This window comes from Vipera berus (assembly GCF_964194415.1).
Source record: "Vipera berus genome assembly, chromosome: 6".
Lineage (NCBI taxonomy): Eukaryota > Metazoa > Chordata > Lepidosauria > Squamata > Viperidae > Vipera > Vipera berus.
The window spans coordinates 57298653-57317130 of record NC_138208.1 but is presented as its reverse complement, the minus strand read 5'-3'; the positions used below and the strand labels follow the sequence as shown (position 1 = coordinate 57317130).

The window sequence follows — 18478 nt, the reverse complement described above, 5'->3', positions numbered from 1 at the left end:
CAGTATTCTTGAGAAAAGAATTTTATTCCTATTTATTTATTCCTGATCAACAAATTCTTCAGTTTACACTCTGGAATACCAAGTATGTACTTTACATAGGAACTTGAAAAGTCAGCTTTTCTGAGATGGTAATTTTTCACCTGGGATTGCCATCAGTATCAAAGTTCCAATGTCTAAACTAGTCATACCTCGTTTTTAAGAGTTAAAATTAAAATATTACTCCTTTACCTTTATGACAAAATAATGTTTTTATTTGTTCCATATTAATCTTTAATCATTTTAAAATGTTTGTACCTTTATATTGTTACAATGAAATTGTTCTTTATTTTCATATATAAAATAGTCATACCATGTTTTTAACTGTTAAAATTAAAACATTATTCTTTTACCTTTATAACAATTAAAATGTCATTGATTTGTTTCATAATAATATTTAATCCTTTATTAAATGTTAGTAACTTTATACTGTTACAATGGAATTTGTTTTTTATTTTCAGCATCTGGCGAGGACCAAATATAAATTGCACAGATAGTTCAGGATACACTGCTTTACATCATGCAGCTTTGAATGGTCACAAGTAAGTGCTATATTACTATTATGTTGGAATTAGTTTGTATTGCATGTTTGTATTGATTCTAGGCTGCATAAAATTATCATATTTTTGTGTTTATGTTGATTTTAGCAGAATATTTATGCAAGTTTTGCAGTTGAAGAAGCCTACTATAGCAGGATCTACTCCAATGATTAGTAAAGTTCTATATAGTGACTTTTTAATGAACAACACATGAATAAAGTACAGATATGGACTAGGTTGTTGAGTCAGTAAGTTTTTAGGTTTTAAACTTACATTTTTCATAACTGATTAGATTTGACAGGATAGGGCCTCTTTGAGACAAATTAGATTTCTACTTTATTTTAAATAGCAGTAAAAAGTCTTATTTATAAAAAAATTGATCTCAATAATATTCATTCTTACATTGGCGGTTTTTTATATAATCTACTGCAATGGTAATAGTTAGACAACACAGCTGCTATTGGGGAAAAAATATCTGTGAGGGCCATTCTTCAACCTAATGGATGGATTGTGCCAGTGTGAAGGTGGAGAAGTATAATATTGTTGTATGATTTCTGGAATTTTGGGTGGCTTCCCAATAGCTCTTGATACCATAAGTATTTGTTGTCCTGGACTGATTTTTTAAAAATATGTTTCAACAGTACTATTTTGTGATAATTGTTTATTTTGGTCGGTAGATATTAGGTTTTAGTAGCTACTATTAGGTGATCAGTGCCTGTTCCATGTCCATGATATTTCCTGAAGTACTTCTGGTCTTTTTTCGTTATATCTGTGGATTTGCAAATATACTAGAACTGCAAAAGTTTCTGTCACCCTATATATTTTGTTGTATTGCTGCATTAACAGCATAGCATTGTCTTGTTCATTTATTGAGGTGATGTCTTATAACTATTATAACTATAATTACAACTATTATTTTCAAGCCCTTAGCAACTGCTCAGAATCAAGCAAACTAGATTTTCAGTGTCTTATTAACCTGATTAATTGAAATAAAAAATAGGAGTTATGTTATAGAAATCTTGGTGACTACATACATTTATGGTAGAATTCCATTTATCTCTAAATTCATTACAGTGGGGATTCCTCAGTCGTTTTGTTAACCATGTGTTGAGACTGCTGTTTTTTTTTCTTTTGATAAAGGAAAAATGTGCAGATGTCCCAAACTTGAAATAGTTCCCAAACTTCCATGCTCTTTCCATTATTGTTTGTTGTCCTTATTTTCCTGTTCTTTCCTCTTTTGTTATGCTTTTTTCTCATGCTAATTTTGCATCTCATCCTTATTTACTTCTGGTTTATAGGCCAAAGGGTTCTTCTTTGGAAGTTTTACAACTACAGGAACATTCTATGAACATTAGCAGAATTAAAGTTGATACTCTTGCCATAAATATATCCTCTTACTTGACAGCAGTCTTTGTAAGGAAACAATTTCGGTGGGTGATAGTGTGGCTAAACAAGTATGACATTGTGTCTTCAGGCCACCATCTACTCAAAACTGGTGACATTCTTGCCTGCATATATTCTAGGCTTGGAAAAACAGGAACAGTTGCGTAAGACTTTGAAACTGAGGAGACTTTTCAGGTGTCCAGCCTTGTACGTTTAATTATTCTATCACAGGCTTTGCTTTCAGCTCCATTATGAATTTCAACTTTGGTCATGCTTCTGATACTATATTTAATATTAGTAATGCAACACAAGTTGCTAGGCTGACTTACAACAGTGCAGTCATTTGTCTTTCTTGTAGTCTGAGGCCAAGACTGTTTTATTATTCTTCTATTGTACTTAATAGTGAGGTAGAACAAAACAAAGTAGTGCACAAACATGTGTACTAGAATAGACGTTTTCTTAATGCCAACATTTTCAACATTGACAATTTTAATTCCTCTTATAACAGCATTTAAACTGAAATTCCTTTATCATTAGTCCAACTCCATGAGTTTCATTTCAGTTCCCTTCATTAATTCCAGTGCTTGATAGGATTTCCTCAGTTCTTGAACTTTCACTTTTGAATGAAGGACAGCCTATGAAGGAGAAATAAATAATAATAATAGATCACTTAGCAGTTGCCCTCCATTTCTATTGTCTTGACTTGCCCAGTCCATTCGATAGCTCATTCTAATGTTGTTTTTTGGATTAGAGATTATATCCAGATTTGTTACACTTCCCTAGAATCTTACTGTTCATATTATTTAGATTACCTAGATTCTGAATTTTGGGAGGGTGGGGGCAACATAGCAGGGACAAATGCAACTTTGCTTTTGTTGCTCTCCTTCTCAGAGCTGCTTTTCTCATTCTCATTCTCAGAGCTGGGGCTGAAGTTCTGCAGGCATTGAGAATTGAAGAGATACTGCCCTAGAGAGTACTATGAGTCCTATTCAAGATGTAGGTAAGGCTGCTAAAAGTTGTCATGATTGTGCTGACATTCAGCCATACACATAAAGTGGCTTCACCTTTATCCAGACTTTTAGCATAGATCACTTTGATCAATCAATAATCTTTGTACTTGTCTCCAAAGAAGCTTACCCAGAAACTGTTACTAGTGTTTCATAATGAGATCTGTGATTTAATATTTTGCCATGATAAATTGCTGATAGCAAGTTGTGCGGTTTGGAGAAAATGAACAGACAAATGAGCTGAAAGTAAAACATGATAACTGAGTTCATTCTAAAATAAATCCCTGAAAATGGTGAGCATGCAGCACCTTCCCAGATTAGGTCTTTCCTAAAGTTTACTTCTGAGAACATTTTCAATCTATGATTAACCTGATTAATCATAACTGTAATTAGCTAAACCTATAATATAGATTTACTTCTCTGCTACCAAAAGGTTCTGCTAACAGTACACATAAGAACAGGTGCTTAACCTTAAAACCTGGTTAGAGCAGACTGATCACAAATTTGAGCTAAACTACAGTAGTGGCCAAAATTGTGGAAACCTTTTGGGAAAAGTGTACATTTCAGGTTTGATGGCTAATACCACTTTTTTTGGAGCAGTACCATAAAATTATTTATCTATGGAAAGATAATTTAATCAAGAACGTAATGCAATAACTTTTATGAAGGATTTGCTATTAGAATAGCAGTTATAAAGAAGAAAAGTGAAACATGTAGAAAAAAATGAGATATACAAAAATTATCACCATAGAAAAAATGAGATATACAAATATCACCATGTCAGTTAGTTGGGTAACCTTTAGCATGAATTATGGCCTTACAATGCCTTCCCATGGAGTGAACCAAGTCCTTTAGTTCTGCAGCTGTTATAATGTGAAACCAAGATTGAATGATTGCTTCTATTAACTGGGTTTTATTGCTGGGTTGCTTCTGACTAACAAGTTTCTTTAGTTGGCTCCATAGATTTTCAATTGGCTTAAGGTCTGGGCTATTCCCAGGCCATTCCAGCAGTGGAATATGATTATCTTGAAATCACTTTTTGCACACAGCAGCAACATGACATGGAGCTGAATCCTGTTGAAATATAAATGTTTCATTGTCTTGGAAAAGATCATGTGTGGAAGGCTTCAGTTTGGGCTCAAGTGTTTCATTAATGTATTTTTGGCCTTTTATATTCCCATTAATCACATAAATTCTGCCCACACCTTTTGATGTCATACAACCCCAGATCATTACACTGACTGGGTGTTTCATGGTAAATGTAATGCAATCAGGATGCAAATCTTCTCCGATTCTTCTCCTTACGTATTTTATGCCATCACTACCAAATAGGGAGATCTTGGCCTCATTACTCCAAATAACACTGTCTCATTGTTCCTCTGTCCAGGTAAGATGGGTTTTAGTCCAGTTTAGTCTTTTCAACCTTTGCTTGAGAGATAAAAGTGGCTTTTTTCATGGAATTCTAGATTTTAGGCCAAATTCCTGCAGTCTGCGCTGAACAGTCCTTGCTTTCAACTTCACATTGCATTGCGCCATTTCATCTTGTATACACCCAGATGATTTTCTTCAGTCATGTAGGCACAGTCTCTTAATTCTTCTATCATCACTTGCTGTTGTGCACCTTTTCCTGCCTTTACCAGTGTGGTTTTGTAGTGACTGAGTCTCCTTATACCTCTTAAAAAACTTAGAAATGCCACCTTTGTTTAAGTTTCCACCAATTTTTCTTCTAATTTCTTTATAACTGTAGCCTTGTTCACTTAATACTATTTTACATCATTTTCTGGGTGACCAGTCAACTCTTTGCACCATTACTTTAATTTTATTACGTTTTACAAGCTCACTAAATGAAAGAACACAAAAAACCCCAACCAACTTGATAGCGATCACATAACACACTGACAAATGTCCTCCTCTCAGCTTCAGTACATGACATCAATAACTGAATCCTGCTTTGATCTGATTGGCTCATTGCCAAAACAAGATGACACCTGATTGGCTCTCTAAACACTCATGCTCATTGGCTACAATCAGATGAAGGAAAGCTACCTGATATCAACCTAAGCAAGTTGTGCTTCCTTTTTCTGGTTATTTGGCTATAAACTTTCATAGAATACAGATAATTTGACAAATCTTGTTGCATTACATTCTTGATTAAATTATCTTTCCATTCATATATAATTTTATGGTACTATTCCCCCCCAAAAGTGGTGTTATTAGCCATCAAACCTCAAATGTACACTTTTCCCAAAAGGTTCCCACAATTTTGGCCACTACTGTATGCCAAGAGTGTCTAAGCTCTTGCAAGAAAAGGAACATGAGAGAGAGAATATAATTGTTCAGAGAGAATCTGATCTCCAAAAGAGGTTTTATACTTAAGGGTGCATGTTCCTTTTCAAGTAGATGTGAATGCTGATCCCTCTTGAAATGGCCAGAATAAACTCAAATGAAATGGGAATAACAAATTACTTTATTTCTCATGCGTCCAATATCAATAACTCAATAACTAACAATGGTCCATCCGAAATGCAAGGTTGTAATTTGGATCCATCTCATTAGGTAAAAAAATGATGAACTTTCCATCCTGTGCAAAGTTACATGTTGAAGATGGAGCTTGATATTCCCAGCCAGATGCCAGGGTTCATCCAGAGCGATAGTACAAAGACAAAGGCAGGAAGTCCTGCCATAAACTATGAAAGCTCCACCCACTTAACTAGAAAGCATGGTATTCACTATACAGCTAGACTACAATTCCTATAAGGCATCTCTTGAGGAAATAATGTTTAACCCTGTAAATGCTTCATGTTTTACATACAATGCTGCTAGGGTGCTGTATTAACCCTGTAAATGCTGAATACACTAACACAGTTCTTAATTCCTAAACTAGATATAAAATGGAGCAGCTGAATGTATACTGGTCCAGCACAGTGCATATGGATATGTCTTCAGATGAGGAGGCAGAAGACAATAATCCCGGACTGGGTGAGTCCAGCAGTGTTGGACTCCATGCTGGTTCAGACAAATCCAATAAATCCCAAGGAATCTTTGCCTACCCCTACTGCCTGTTTCTAGATTCTGCAGTTCAGATACCCAGTCTTAAGTAGAAGTGTGTGATAAAGATCCAGTAGCAGAGATTGAGTTCCATAGGTCGAAAGCTTGCCAAAGAGCAGGCCAACAGAAGAGCAAACTCTAGTGAGTGTTGTAGCTTATCTGTACATTTGGGTGGAGGCTTGGCATTGTTGATTTATTGGCCTCAGTCCTTAGGAGAAAACTTTTCAAGTCTCTGATTTATTCGGTTTATCTTGCTGTGTTGTGCTTGGAAATCTAGATTCCATTCCATCCTGTTTACTGTCTCTCCCCTCAGATTTGTTGTTTGATTATTCAGTTCCTTGTCTTAACCTATAACAAATCTGTTGACTACATTTACAGTTGCTGTTCTAAGATACTGATAAAGAGAACCTTTTGCTTCTAAAAGATTGTTTTGCCTGAGTTCCTTTATTGCTCAATTGTGGCAAGAAACCATCAAGGCCAGCACAGAAAAGTAGGTTAAATGTGTTTAAAAAGTGAGTAGGTGTGAATTCCTATTCAAGTAGTAACTGTCGCTGCCTGGAATAGAAGAGATTTCTCATTAAGTTCTGCTACCTCCCTTTCTTACATATCAAAGATATATCTAGGTGCTGCCACTATCTGCTGTGATATTTCTTATCTCTTTTGGAGAAGGTCTTTTTGTTTTGTTTATATGTGTCACAATATCATATGGAACAGCTTCTTCATAAATAATGGATATATTGTAAAGCTCATTTCAATTTTTCCTGCCTGCACATTTTGTTCTAGAATCTGGTATTTTATTTCTTCTTCGAGAATAAGCAATATAGTACAATTAATTCCATCAGGTGGTAGACCTGGACCATTTGAATTCTAGCTTCCTAACTATCCTAAATAGGTTCAGTGGGTTATATCTATCCTGGGTATAAGGGATATGAACACTTTCTTATTTACATAAACATTTCACAGGGTGAATCTGGAAAGCAATTTAGATATGAGTGGTATTGTTCATATAGATAATTCTAAAAAGTATTTACTTTCAATTACTTACTTACTGTACCAAATATATTCCCTGAAGTTTTTTTTTAATTTCTATTTCATGGCAGTCCATCAGAATATATTAGAAATTACTAGTTTTTCTATTTCCTGGAGAAGCCTATATCTTGTCAGTTGTACTCATTGTTCTATGCCAACATCACATGAATGCAAAGAACTAATTTCAAACAAGCTTCTCAGCAAAGCATTAGTTCTTAGTCAACTTTCCTGTTCCTTCTGGATCAGTCTGTTTTTGTTTTTTCTGGCTTCCTTTTCAGCCATTGAATCTGCTCAGGGCTATCTGTTTATTGCTCAGCAATCCACCCACTCCTCTCATGAAAATGCTCTATGATAGAGTTACTGACAGTCATAGTGTTTAGAAACATAAAAACGTAGAAAACTGATAGCAGAAAAAGATGTACTGGTCCATCTATGCTCATCTGGATGTTAATTGCTAGTGGGGAGGTGTTCTGGTCTTTTTGTTTCCTTTTGGACTTGATTGTCTCTTTTGCATAGTACTGTGTGTAAATGTTGTTTATGTCTGTGTGTCTAAGGATAGCCAATTTGTCTGAGTGCCAGGCTTCCAGGAATTCTCTGGTGTTTTTTGAACTTGGTTTGGTCTAGCATGGCCAGTTTCCCAACTGAAACTATGCTTAAGTCTGTCCAAACATTGTGACTTCATCAAAAAGTGTCTGACCACTCAAACCAACTTGCAGTCAGAAGAAATGATGAAAAATCTTTAATTTCACAACATATGATTAACATAAGACCAATAGTCAAGAAGTAAACAATACCCCAATCAAGGAACTCCTAAAAATCTAACAGTAAATAGCTCAACCAAAGAAACTTCAAGTCCCCTCCCACCAATCCTAACAGGGGAAGCCACTAAAATATAAATTCAGGGCAAGCCCCACTCCTTACTAGCACTGATGTTACCTAGTTTGGGTGATGAAATGTCTTCAAGAAAATAATCAAGCTCAAAGAGTACCAAGAAACCCCTTTATAATGGAACACGAATTAATTTGCTTTATAATTAATGATCCAAATAGCATAAATTCTGCAGAATGGTGTTAAACAGATTTTATTGGTCAGGCATCCTATGCAGACTTACGTTTGCTGATAAGATCCTCCAACATGGCACATCTGTCCATCCTGACAGTGTAAAAGATTGAAGGTAAATTTACCCCATATTGTTTGGAGCAAAGAAGCCTCCTTGCGTGCATTCGTGAAGAGATGTAGAACAAAAGACAAAGTCAGGAAGTCCTACCATAAAACTTAAAACTCCACCCACTTAACTAAATAAGCATGGTACTCACTAAACAGTTAGACTACAATTCCCATAAGGCATCTCTTGAGGAAACAGCATTTAACCCTGTAAAAGCTACACGTTCTTACGTACATTGCTGCTAGTATTAACCCTGTAAATGCTGAATGCACTAAAACAGTTTTTAATTCCTAAACTAGATATAAAATAGAGCAACTGAACATATACTGGTCCAGCACACTCCCCGCTTGGAAATATAAATTTCCACTATAACTAACTAGTATAAGCTAAAAACATAGCATCAAGCATGCAATATTGACTATTAACTGACCATTAACTAGAATAAAAAAAATGGTATCAAAACATGCTTAAGTTTAAGGTAATACAAAACATGCATAACTATAACTGAGATAAGCAAAGTGTTACATCAAACAATGCAATCATGAGGTCGACACAATATGCATAGTTCAAGGTTCAGTCTTCAAGTTCAGTCTTCTTCAGCAACAGGACCAGTTCAGTGATCGCTCTGGAGTAAAGCTGTTTAAGAGTCTGCGGGTCGCGACCCGTCTCTTGTGGCTTCACGATCTGGACTTTGACTTGACGAACTAGTCCATCAGAGCTGGGTAGGACCTGGTACACGAGTCCCATGGGCCAAGTGCTCCGATGGGCGTCCTTGTCTTTCAGCAAGACAAGGTCTCCTTCTGGAACCAAAGGATTCTCAGGAACAGAAAAAAACTGGAAACAAAGGGTTCTCAGGAACAGAAGAAACCGGAACTGAAGGATCTTCAGGAACAGAAGAAACTGGAATCAAAGAATCTCAGGAACAAAGAAAACTGGAACCAAAGGCTGAGCGTTGATGATGGCTGCAGCTTCTGCCATGAGGGTAGCAAGGACCTCATGTGACAGTGTGGGTGTCTTAGTCAATATAGAGTCCAGGGTTTTGCGGGCTACGCCAATCATGCGCTCCCACACTCCTCCCATGTGAGATGCATGGGGATGATTGAATGTCCAAACACAATTTTGGACCTTTAGGTATTTGTCAATTACTGGGTCATGACAGATGCCTTCATCAATCTGCAAGACCTTGCAGGCTGCTGCAAAGTGAGTTCCTGGAATGCTAAGACAAGTGAACAAGATGATTACTGCTACGCCAAATATGTGGGGTCTCCGTTTGTAGGAGAGTTTAAGGTGGGCTGGTTCTAGGAAACGGCTAGCGGGCAGTTTCTCTGTTCCCATGTCCAGTGCCTGCAGTTGAATGTTGGCGTCTTGACCTGGATCTGGAAGCACGTATTGCTCTGGTCTTGGTGACATCAGGCTGTCTGAATGAGCCAAAAACTCAGGACTCTTTAGCCATACTGAGTCTGCCAACTGTGATGCAAAAATGGACCACTTAGCTTGGTCTGCAGGGTTGTGATCTGTTGGCACATTTTGCCATTGCTCAGGGCTTGGAGATCTTTTAATCTTTTCTACTCTATTGTTTGCATAGACGTAGAAGTGTCTGCTTTGGTTGTAGAAGCAGTACAGCACCACCTTGCTGTCTGTGTAGAAGGTGATGGATTGAAAGTCAAGGTTCATTGCTTTAGTTATTAGGTCTGCTGTTTCTATGGCTAAAACAGCACTGTGGAGTTCTAATCTGGGCATGGTGTGACCTTGTAGTGGTGTTAGTTTCGCCTTTCCAGTAACAAAACTGATGCTGCAACTCTCCCCGTTGTAGACTTTTAAGTATCCTACAGCTGCTATTGCCTTCTTTGCAGCACCTGAGAACACGTGCAGCTCCTTGTTTGTTGCGGTGGCAACAAATATTCTCCTTTATTGCTAAATCTAGAATATAGTCCCCTCTTAGGCATTTTACTAACTGTTTTACAGAGACACTTTTTAATTTCTTCAACATATCCCTGTTCTTGCTTGTGAGTGCAATTGGAAGATTAAGTTAGGAGTTAGGCATGTTGAATTTGATCTTTTATCTGAACAAACAATACCCAGAATATTGATGGATTTAGTCAATGATGTCTAAAATGAGTGTTACCATGCAGTGTGTGCTTATCATAGTTCACTGAAAAAAGAAAAACTTTTTAAGCTATACCCATATAATATTTTTTTTAATTTGTCAAGCATGGGAAAATCAGAAGTCCAAACAGTTCAAATGAATATAAAGATTTATTGCAAGCTTATGTTATCTACAAGAATCTGATTTATTAACAGTTAAATAAAATTGGGGTATATAAGAGTCAATGGAATTCAAGATATGCTGGACTTGATCTCTTGGGCACGAAGGGACTCAAGAATGGTGATATGTTTGATCCCTCCCTCAGGCTCAGCCTGTTCCTCTCCTACAGAATTATTGTAAATTAATGAATGATTGTGAAAGCAACTTACTTGTCAGAAGTCTTGCCAGGTATTCACAATAATGCAGTCTGCAGACTCAAATCTTTTCAATATCCATTCCCATGAGGAAGAAATGTTCTTGTCACATACACCGTTTACTACAGACCATTGCTTTGCTGAAAACAGAAAAGCTATTGCTCTTTTAGAATTACAAGCAAAATGCCAGAGAAATAACTGGATCAAGGCTTGGGGGAAAAAAAACATGTTTACCATTTCTTTGCATCCTCTGATTGAACTCCAAGAAAAAGAAAAGTCCAAGTCCTTTACTTCAAAAGGATTTTATAGCTGCAGAAAAAGATAAAACATTATGACCACAAATGTTGTATCTAGATTTGTGATTTGTATTTCTGCATCAGGCTAAAGTTTATATGTTTTTTATTCATAAAGGTTGACTGAAAGCATATTCAAAAAGGTATTCTTTTTTGTCTCTAGGTCTAGGACATTCTTGAGATCTATAATACTTTGTAATATTCTTAGTAAAGAACATTTACTTTGTAGCAGACTAGTGCCATCTTATGGCATACCTGGAACACTGCATTTTATTTTTTTGAGAAATTCTGTTTTACCAGTTGAAGAGCACTGATGAGGTTACCTAGTTGGGTAATGAAACCTCTGCAAGAAAATAAACCAAGCTTGAATCTGTCTACTCAGTAAGATCGGGTAAAAGAGAATTACTGCTTTTCCCAAATTTGGGAGAATGTCATCTACAATGATCTCTTGCTTGAGCCTTCTTAGAATTGTCTTACATACCTGAAACAATTCTCAGGTACAGGTTTTCATTGGTTAATGACTACTCATTCAGCAATGATTTAAACTTGCAATGGCACTGAACAAATTATATTTATGATTTAGAGTTCCAGCCATTTTGGCTTCCTTGCAGTGAACTTTTGCAAACTTCTTTGCTGACTTCCAACCAGTGGGAAAGCTGACAGGAGGTCACATAATGATTATCTGACATCCCCACTAATGACCTACAATGATTCACTTATAGGGAACTTTGAGTGCTGGAATTGCTGTGGCAAAGTGGTATCATGTGACGTCATGCTTTAAGATCACATCGCTTAGTGATGGCTAAAGCCTATTCCCATTGTTAATCAAGCACTATTTGTATTCATATCATATCCTTCATGTTATATTTTTGAACTGCTGGCTGTTCATGGCTGTCCAGAGAAACAGTTAGGGATGCTTTAAGATTCTGCTGCCCAAACATTAACACATCAGGGAGGCATATTATACTTTTATAATTATTTTCTATGTTTTATTTTTTGTTATTATCAGTAAGCTTCTAGCCTTTAGAAATCGAGTAACATATACACTGTGGGCACAATTATTAGGGAAGTTGTACTTTGGAGGATTAATTTTCTTATTGAACAACTACAGTGCTCTTGGTCAATCCAAAATGTTAATAAACCTCAAACCTGAATATTTAACAAAGTAAAATTGAGGTTTTGGCTTTCTTAGGAGACTATCTATGTGTGCACATTATTTGGGCAAATATTAGTGTACAGAATTATCATGCAACTAAATGAAAAACAAAAATATGCCCATGTCATTCATTTATTTGCATCTGATAAAGTGAGAATAATAAACAACTCAAATTGTACAAATAAATATTTTGGACACTCTTCTTTTCAATAACAGTCACAAGCTTCATGGAGTCTCAATTTCTTGATCTGTTGACGATCAACATTTTATGCAGCAGCAACCGCAGCCTCCCAGACACTGTTCAGAGATGTGTACTGTTTTCCTTCATCATAAATCTCAAATTTAAGAAGGACCCAAAAGTTCTCAATAGGGTTTAGGTCAGTATAAGCTTGAATGAATGGACTGTAGTGGAATCACTGGCTAAAGTAGAGGGGGCTCCTCTAAGGGGAGTAAAGAGACATTCCAGTTTGGAATTGGTTCAGGATAGGAAATGTCTGAGGTCAAGGCAGACAGCTCTTGAAAGATAAGTGATCAACAATAAAATATCTATTTGAGTCTATTCACAAATGGTTCTGGTTGCATATACCTGACATGGATAGATGAATATTGTAATTATAGCAAAATAATCTTCAGGACAATTATAAGGTTTTCCACTTATTTTCAAAAATAAATTTGAAAGTTTTATTTATCATAATTTTTTGCAAGATATGCTCTTTTGGTACATGTAATCTTTTTATTCGCTACTGCTCATACAGAATATTCTCAAAATATAACTTCATAGAGAAATATACTGCTTGAAGAAAAGATAGTGAAGAAAAATCTGGTACTTCACAAGATCAAAGAAACGGAATCAAAATGTGATTAGGGAATTAGGAATTGGAAAAAAAAGAAGGGATATGCAATGAGGAAGTAGAGTTGGAATATAAGGGTTGAATCATATGCAGCATGTCAGCCTAAGACAGTCACCAAGAGTCAACAGTTGTACCAAAAATCTGATAAAAAATTATGTTCCTCAGGAGAGGTTAAACAGGAGCAGGAGCTTTTTCTGTAACCCGTTTTGTCCAAGATCCAGTGGCCAGCAAGATCATAGGGCAGCCTTGCATGCCTTCTGCTTGTGGGAACTTTGATACCCAGAATTTCCAGCAATTGCTTATGGCAGGAGTCCCCAACTCCCAGTCTGCAATCAGGTACTGGTCTACAGCTTTTGAAGAACCAGTCTGCGCAAGCAGCGAGCAAGTGTGCAATGCTCCATTTGTGCAAGTGGCAGATGTGTGCATGAAACCATCCCCTCTCCACCACCCCCATACTGCCGCCACCACTGCTGGTCCAGGGACCTGTAAAGATTGGGGATGCTGGCTTATGGTGCCTAATTATAAACAACTACTTGAAATTCAGTGGTTCATAAAACAAAATTCCAAACCTAGCAATTCTTTGTAGCTGGAAAGATAGTTCACAGAACGCAGGGCTTTTTTTCTCATAGAATGCTCAGAACGGAGTTCCAGCACCTTGTAGGGTAGGCAAGGTGGGTTGTATGACATGTGTGAGTTCCGGCACCTTTTTCTTTTACAAAAAAAGCACTGACAGAACCTATAAGAGTGACCTTTTTTTACTATTATATGATTGCTGAGAAGATCATTGAAGGAAGATAGGAGTTTCAAAATCTTTAACTGTGAACCTCTAATAGGAAATATTTCTGTAATTCCTGTGATTTATATTTGTTTTGTAATATGAGATTTAGCCATTAACTACCATCTTCCAAATTAAAGCATTTCTCAAGAGAGTAAACCTTTTATGAATATATAATTCCTAATATCTTATTCAGTGGTGATTTAAAGAGTATGATGATTATAATCATTATAATCATTTTAAAATTTCTTAAACACATCTGCTTCCTGCTTCTTAGCATTAATGACAGTGTCGTAAGAATAATTTTGTGATTGTTTTTGGTATATATTATCAGTATGTGCTATAAATTCACAGTTTTATGAAGGAATCTGTCAATCCTTAGTGCATTTTTAAAATATTTTTCAGGGATGTAGTTATCAAATTACTTCAGTATGAAGCATCCACTAATGTGGCAGATAATAAAGGGTATTTTCCTATACACTTGGCTGCTTGGAAAGGAGATGTAGAGATTGTGAAGATTCTTATCCATCATGGGCCATCACATTCCAGAGTGAATGAACAGGTGATATTATTAAATTTATTTGTTTATATCTTCAGCAAACACAAGTAAGTATCCTTTTGTTCTTACAGAAATATGACTGGATTCATATGAAGTTCCTTCATGGCAAATAATTATTTATCTGGGTAAGGGTTATATGGATGAGAGGTTTTATACAATGTAGAACAATTTTGCAAACATCTGACATCAAAATAGATTTTTTTTGTAGTTACTATGATATTGTATTTAGTTCAGTCTTTTTTTAGCAGATCTTATTTTATCATTGAGATAATAAAAATAGTATTTGGAACAAGTGCTACTGATTTTTATAGGTTGGTTGTGCTACAAAAAAGTATTGTAATTCCATGCTATAAATGAATAACATAATTCTATTGATATGCTAACAGTTTTGTATCTTAAAATCAAAGGAGACTAAAGTCATATTAAGAGCAGGTCTATTTAAATCAACAGTGGCATGTTGCTGTTATTTCTGTAAATATTTTTTATCAAGAATTTTAAAAACTGGGAACTTGTAACAACTTTACTATGATCTTTAACATTTGTAAGCTTTGCAAAATGTTTTAGAATTCTCCATTCAACCATCCTATATGCAACAATATTGGATATTAAACACTCTGGTAGCATTTCATAAAATAAGACATAATGTATGCTATTCAAATCTACATTAATTTGATTTGAATTAATTTGAATGTGTGTTTATTTCATCTAAGTGACTCTGGCCAACCAACAATAGGTCAAAACAATCCAATAAAAATAAATTAAGAACCAATATAAAGACAGATATAAAAACTATCTACATTCAATTAAAAATATGATCAGCAATTCATATAATATAATTCATCATCATATTATCTGTTATTATTCAGGAAAGTCTTGATGATTATATACAGTCTGATAGAATGGTCTATTAAATTGCAGCAGATGTAATCCTAGAAGTATATTACCACATCCATATAGTCCCTTAGAACAGGGCCCCCCAACCCCTGGTCTGTGGACTGGCACTGGGCTGCAGCATGCCAGAGACAGATCTGCACAAACAAGCAAAGCCCCATCTGTGGGATACAGACAGTACATGAAAGCACGCCCCCTCCGGTCCGCAGAAAAACCTCTCTCCACGGAACTGGTCTCTGGTTCTCAAAAGGTTGGGGACCTCTACCTTAGAATGGTATTAAAATAGCAGAAATTATTACCGTATTCGTTTTTCTCTTTTTCAAAACTCTCACTATTATCAGGCAATGTGTTCTAGAAATGCATACCATTACAATTACAGTACTGTTTTTAAAGAGTTTTCCATCTAAAAAATACTATAGGCATAATAGGATTGCAAAGGGTAAGCTGTTATTACTTTAAACTAGTGGAGAGAAAAGACTTAAGTTTTTTGTATCTATTATAAGACCATTATGAAGCTAGGAAAATGTTCTAATCATCCTTCTTCCTTTCTCCTAGAAAATATTTAGGAAAAACTAGAAAAAATAAATATACTGTAAATTTGATGGATCTAGAGAACTTTTAAAGTATAATATAAATGAATTTTACAAAATGGAAAATTTGAGTATTTGGCTTGTTTGTCAGATTTCTAGTTGAAAAGAGTGTAGAATGTGTCACTTGTTTAAAACAAACTTTTATTTCATTGTTAAATTGAAAAAAATACTACCTTTACATAATTCCTATAGTTTTGGTATAAGAACATCTAATGTAGAGTTTCGGAATGTTGAAAATAACATTTATTCCCAGGAATTAGAGCCACAGAGTATAGTAGCTGCTTTCTTTATAGGCATGTTTATGAAAAAGAAAGAAAGAAAAATGTATGAAAGAAAGTTGTTGTATCTGAAATTATAGTTTACTTCTGGTTGCTTTTTTAAAAAAATCAGATTGCTAAATTGCAAGTACTGTACAAATGATAACTTTAGAATCAGGAAACTGGAGTAATAAGTGTTAGTTATGACAGGGAGTGCAATGTTATAACAAAGAAATAACAGTATATTCATAAACAATCATAGGGTAGGTGACTATGATGTTTACTAGGCAAAATGTTATAGTATAATAAGTAAATGTGTGAATCAGCAGAGAAAGCAAGCTGTGTGAAGTATAGAAGAATTTTCTTGGTTTGTTAAATGTAAATGGGGAATCAGTTTTTAAAATAAATTTGTTAAATAAGTATTTGAAGTTGATATTTTAAACAATAAGGAAACATTTTTTAAAAAATTATGTTGAAATACAATTCTTGATTCAGATATAACAAGCTAGGAATCTGCTAAACATATCAGGATTTGTTACTTTTCTGGAAACATGGATGAAAAGAAACAAGGTCCTTTTTTGCCTGTTTTATTTAGTTTGTTTATATATTGCCAATACCATAAGGACTCACTGTATAAAACTAAATATAAAGCTGTTAAAGCTATAAAATTAGTAGTGCAATTTGAAAGAAATCAGCCTAACATCCATATTAAGCATCAGCCTCCCATCGTCCTGTGCGCTCCCACAGGGAGGGCCTCCTTAGGGTTCCGCTGGTTAGGGAATGCCGGCGGGTGATTCCAAGGGGGAGGGCATTCTCTGTGGGCGCGCCTGCCCTATGGAATGAACTGCCGGTGGAACTTCGGACTGCCCCGAATCTTTGCTCGTTTCGCCGGGACCTGAAAACTTGGTTATTTGATCTTTCTGGCCTGGACTGAGGGGGTTTTAATTTAACTTAAATTTTAAATTTTAATTTGTTTTAATTGTGGGTTAGTCTTAATTTAATTCTATTTTAATTGTATTTATTTGTATTGTTTAATTTGCCCTGTAAACCGCCCTGAGTCCTTCGGGAATAGGGCGGTATATAAAATCAATTAATAATAATAATAATAATAATAATAATAATAATAATAATAATAATAATAATAATAATAATAATAATAATAATAATAATAATAATAATTGAGCATGTCAATTCTTAAAAATAATTAATTTTACTAAATTGAAAGATCTGTGTAAAAACTTGGTTTTAAGGCCTTTCTAAATATTATCCAGGAAGGTGCTGTCCAGTTTTCTGGAGACAAGATATAACATAGGAATGGAATGAAATTTTAAAAACACCAGGTTTTTCTCCCCACTGCCATTTGATAGAAGGAGATATCTTCAGTAGTACTTTTTACAGTTTACATTTTATTTCTGAAATATTTTGGAAATGCTTACATGAAAATCAGGACACATTTTTAATATACCCATTGAAAATGTTTTAGCACAGACATTGTCTTAAGAACCTTGGAGGAAAATATTATATATACATGTGTATAGATTATAAAATAATTAAGATAAGTAATAAACTGATATAAAGTTTTTGAAAATGATTTAAAATCAAAACAGCAATAACCACAATGCAATAATAGGGGAACAGATATTTACAAAGAACAGTAGGACGTATTCATGCTCGAATGATTAACTCTCAAATTTAAGATTTTTTTTTAATTAGCTCTCAAAGGCATTGTTAGCAGCAATTTAATCTCTTGAGAGATGGCATTTCAAGTAGAAATGCCACATCTTGTGTATTATGGAGGAGTAATTTATTTATTTTAATCGGGGTTTTTTAATTGCACAGGGTTAGTTTAATCTTTTTTAAATTGGTTTTTAACTTTTGTATTGCTGGTTTTTTAACTCCCTGTAAACCGCCCTGAGTCCTCAGGGAAAGGGCGGTATATAAATGTAATAAAATAAATAAATAAATAAATAAATAAATAAATAAATAAATAAATATTATCTCAAACATAAAGAGGAGTAAGCAAGATCTTAAAGTAAAATAAATTTTAAGATTTAAATTTGTTTAATTGAGAAGAATTATTACTTTTTAATAAATATTATTGCACAATTATATTCTCTTTAAGACTTTCATAATCTCATTGACATGTTTTATGTGAACAATCGCATAAACTGGGTTCATATAATAATAATCTTTAATGTTTGAAAATATCAGCAAAAAGTCATATGGAAAGTAGAGAAGTTTCAAAAACTGTTTCCTGTTCTCTTTTCTTTTCTTGTCCTTTATGTGTCTTGCTCTGTAAGTCTGTTGTTTTCTATCTTCCTTATTTCTGTCTTTCTTTCTCCTTGCTTTCTACTTTCCCTCCCTCTTCCTTTTTCTCTTAGGGTCAACTCAGCAGTTGCAGTAGAACTGCAACAGAGGGTTTTATCAATGACATTGACA

General features: G+C 35.0%; 1 protein-coding gene across 1 annotated transcript in view; it reads left to right on the top strand.

Moving 5' to 3' along the window:
• The window catches only part of ANKS1B (ankyrin repeat and sterile alpha motif domain containing 1B), a gene marked incomplete at its 5' end in the record, with an annotated part of 314200 nt that overhangs the window by 9338 nt on the left and 286384 nt on the right, over nucleotides 1–18478 (top strand). The window contains 2 exons of the mRNA XM_081331696.1: nucleotides 498–578; nucleotides 14148–14304. Of these exons, the coding sequence (XP_081187822.1) occupies nucleotides 498–578; nucleotides 14148–14304 (238 nt within the window). The remainder of the gene's footprint in view (nucleotides 1–497; nucleotides 579–14147; nucleotides 14305–18478) is intronic.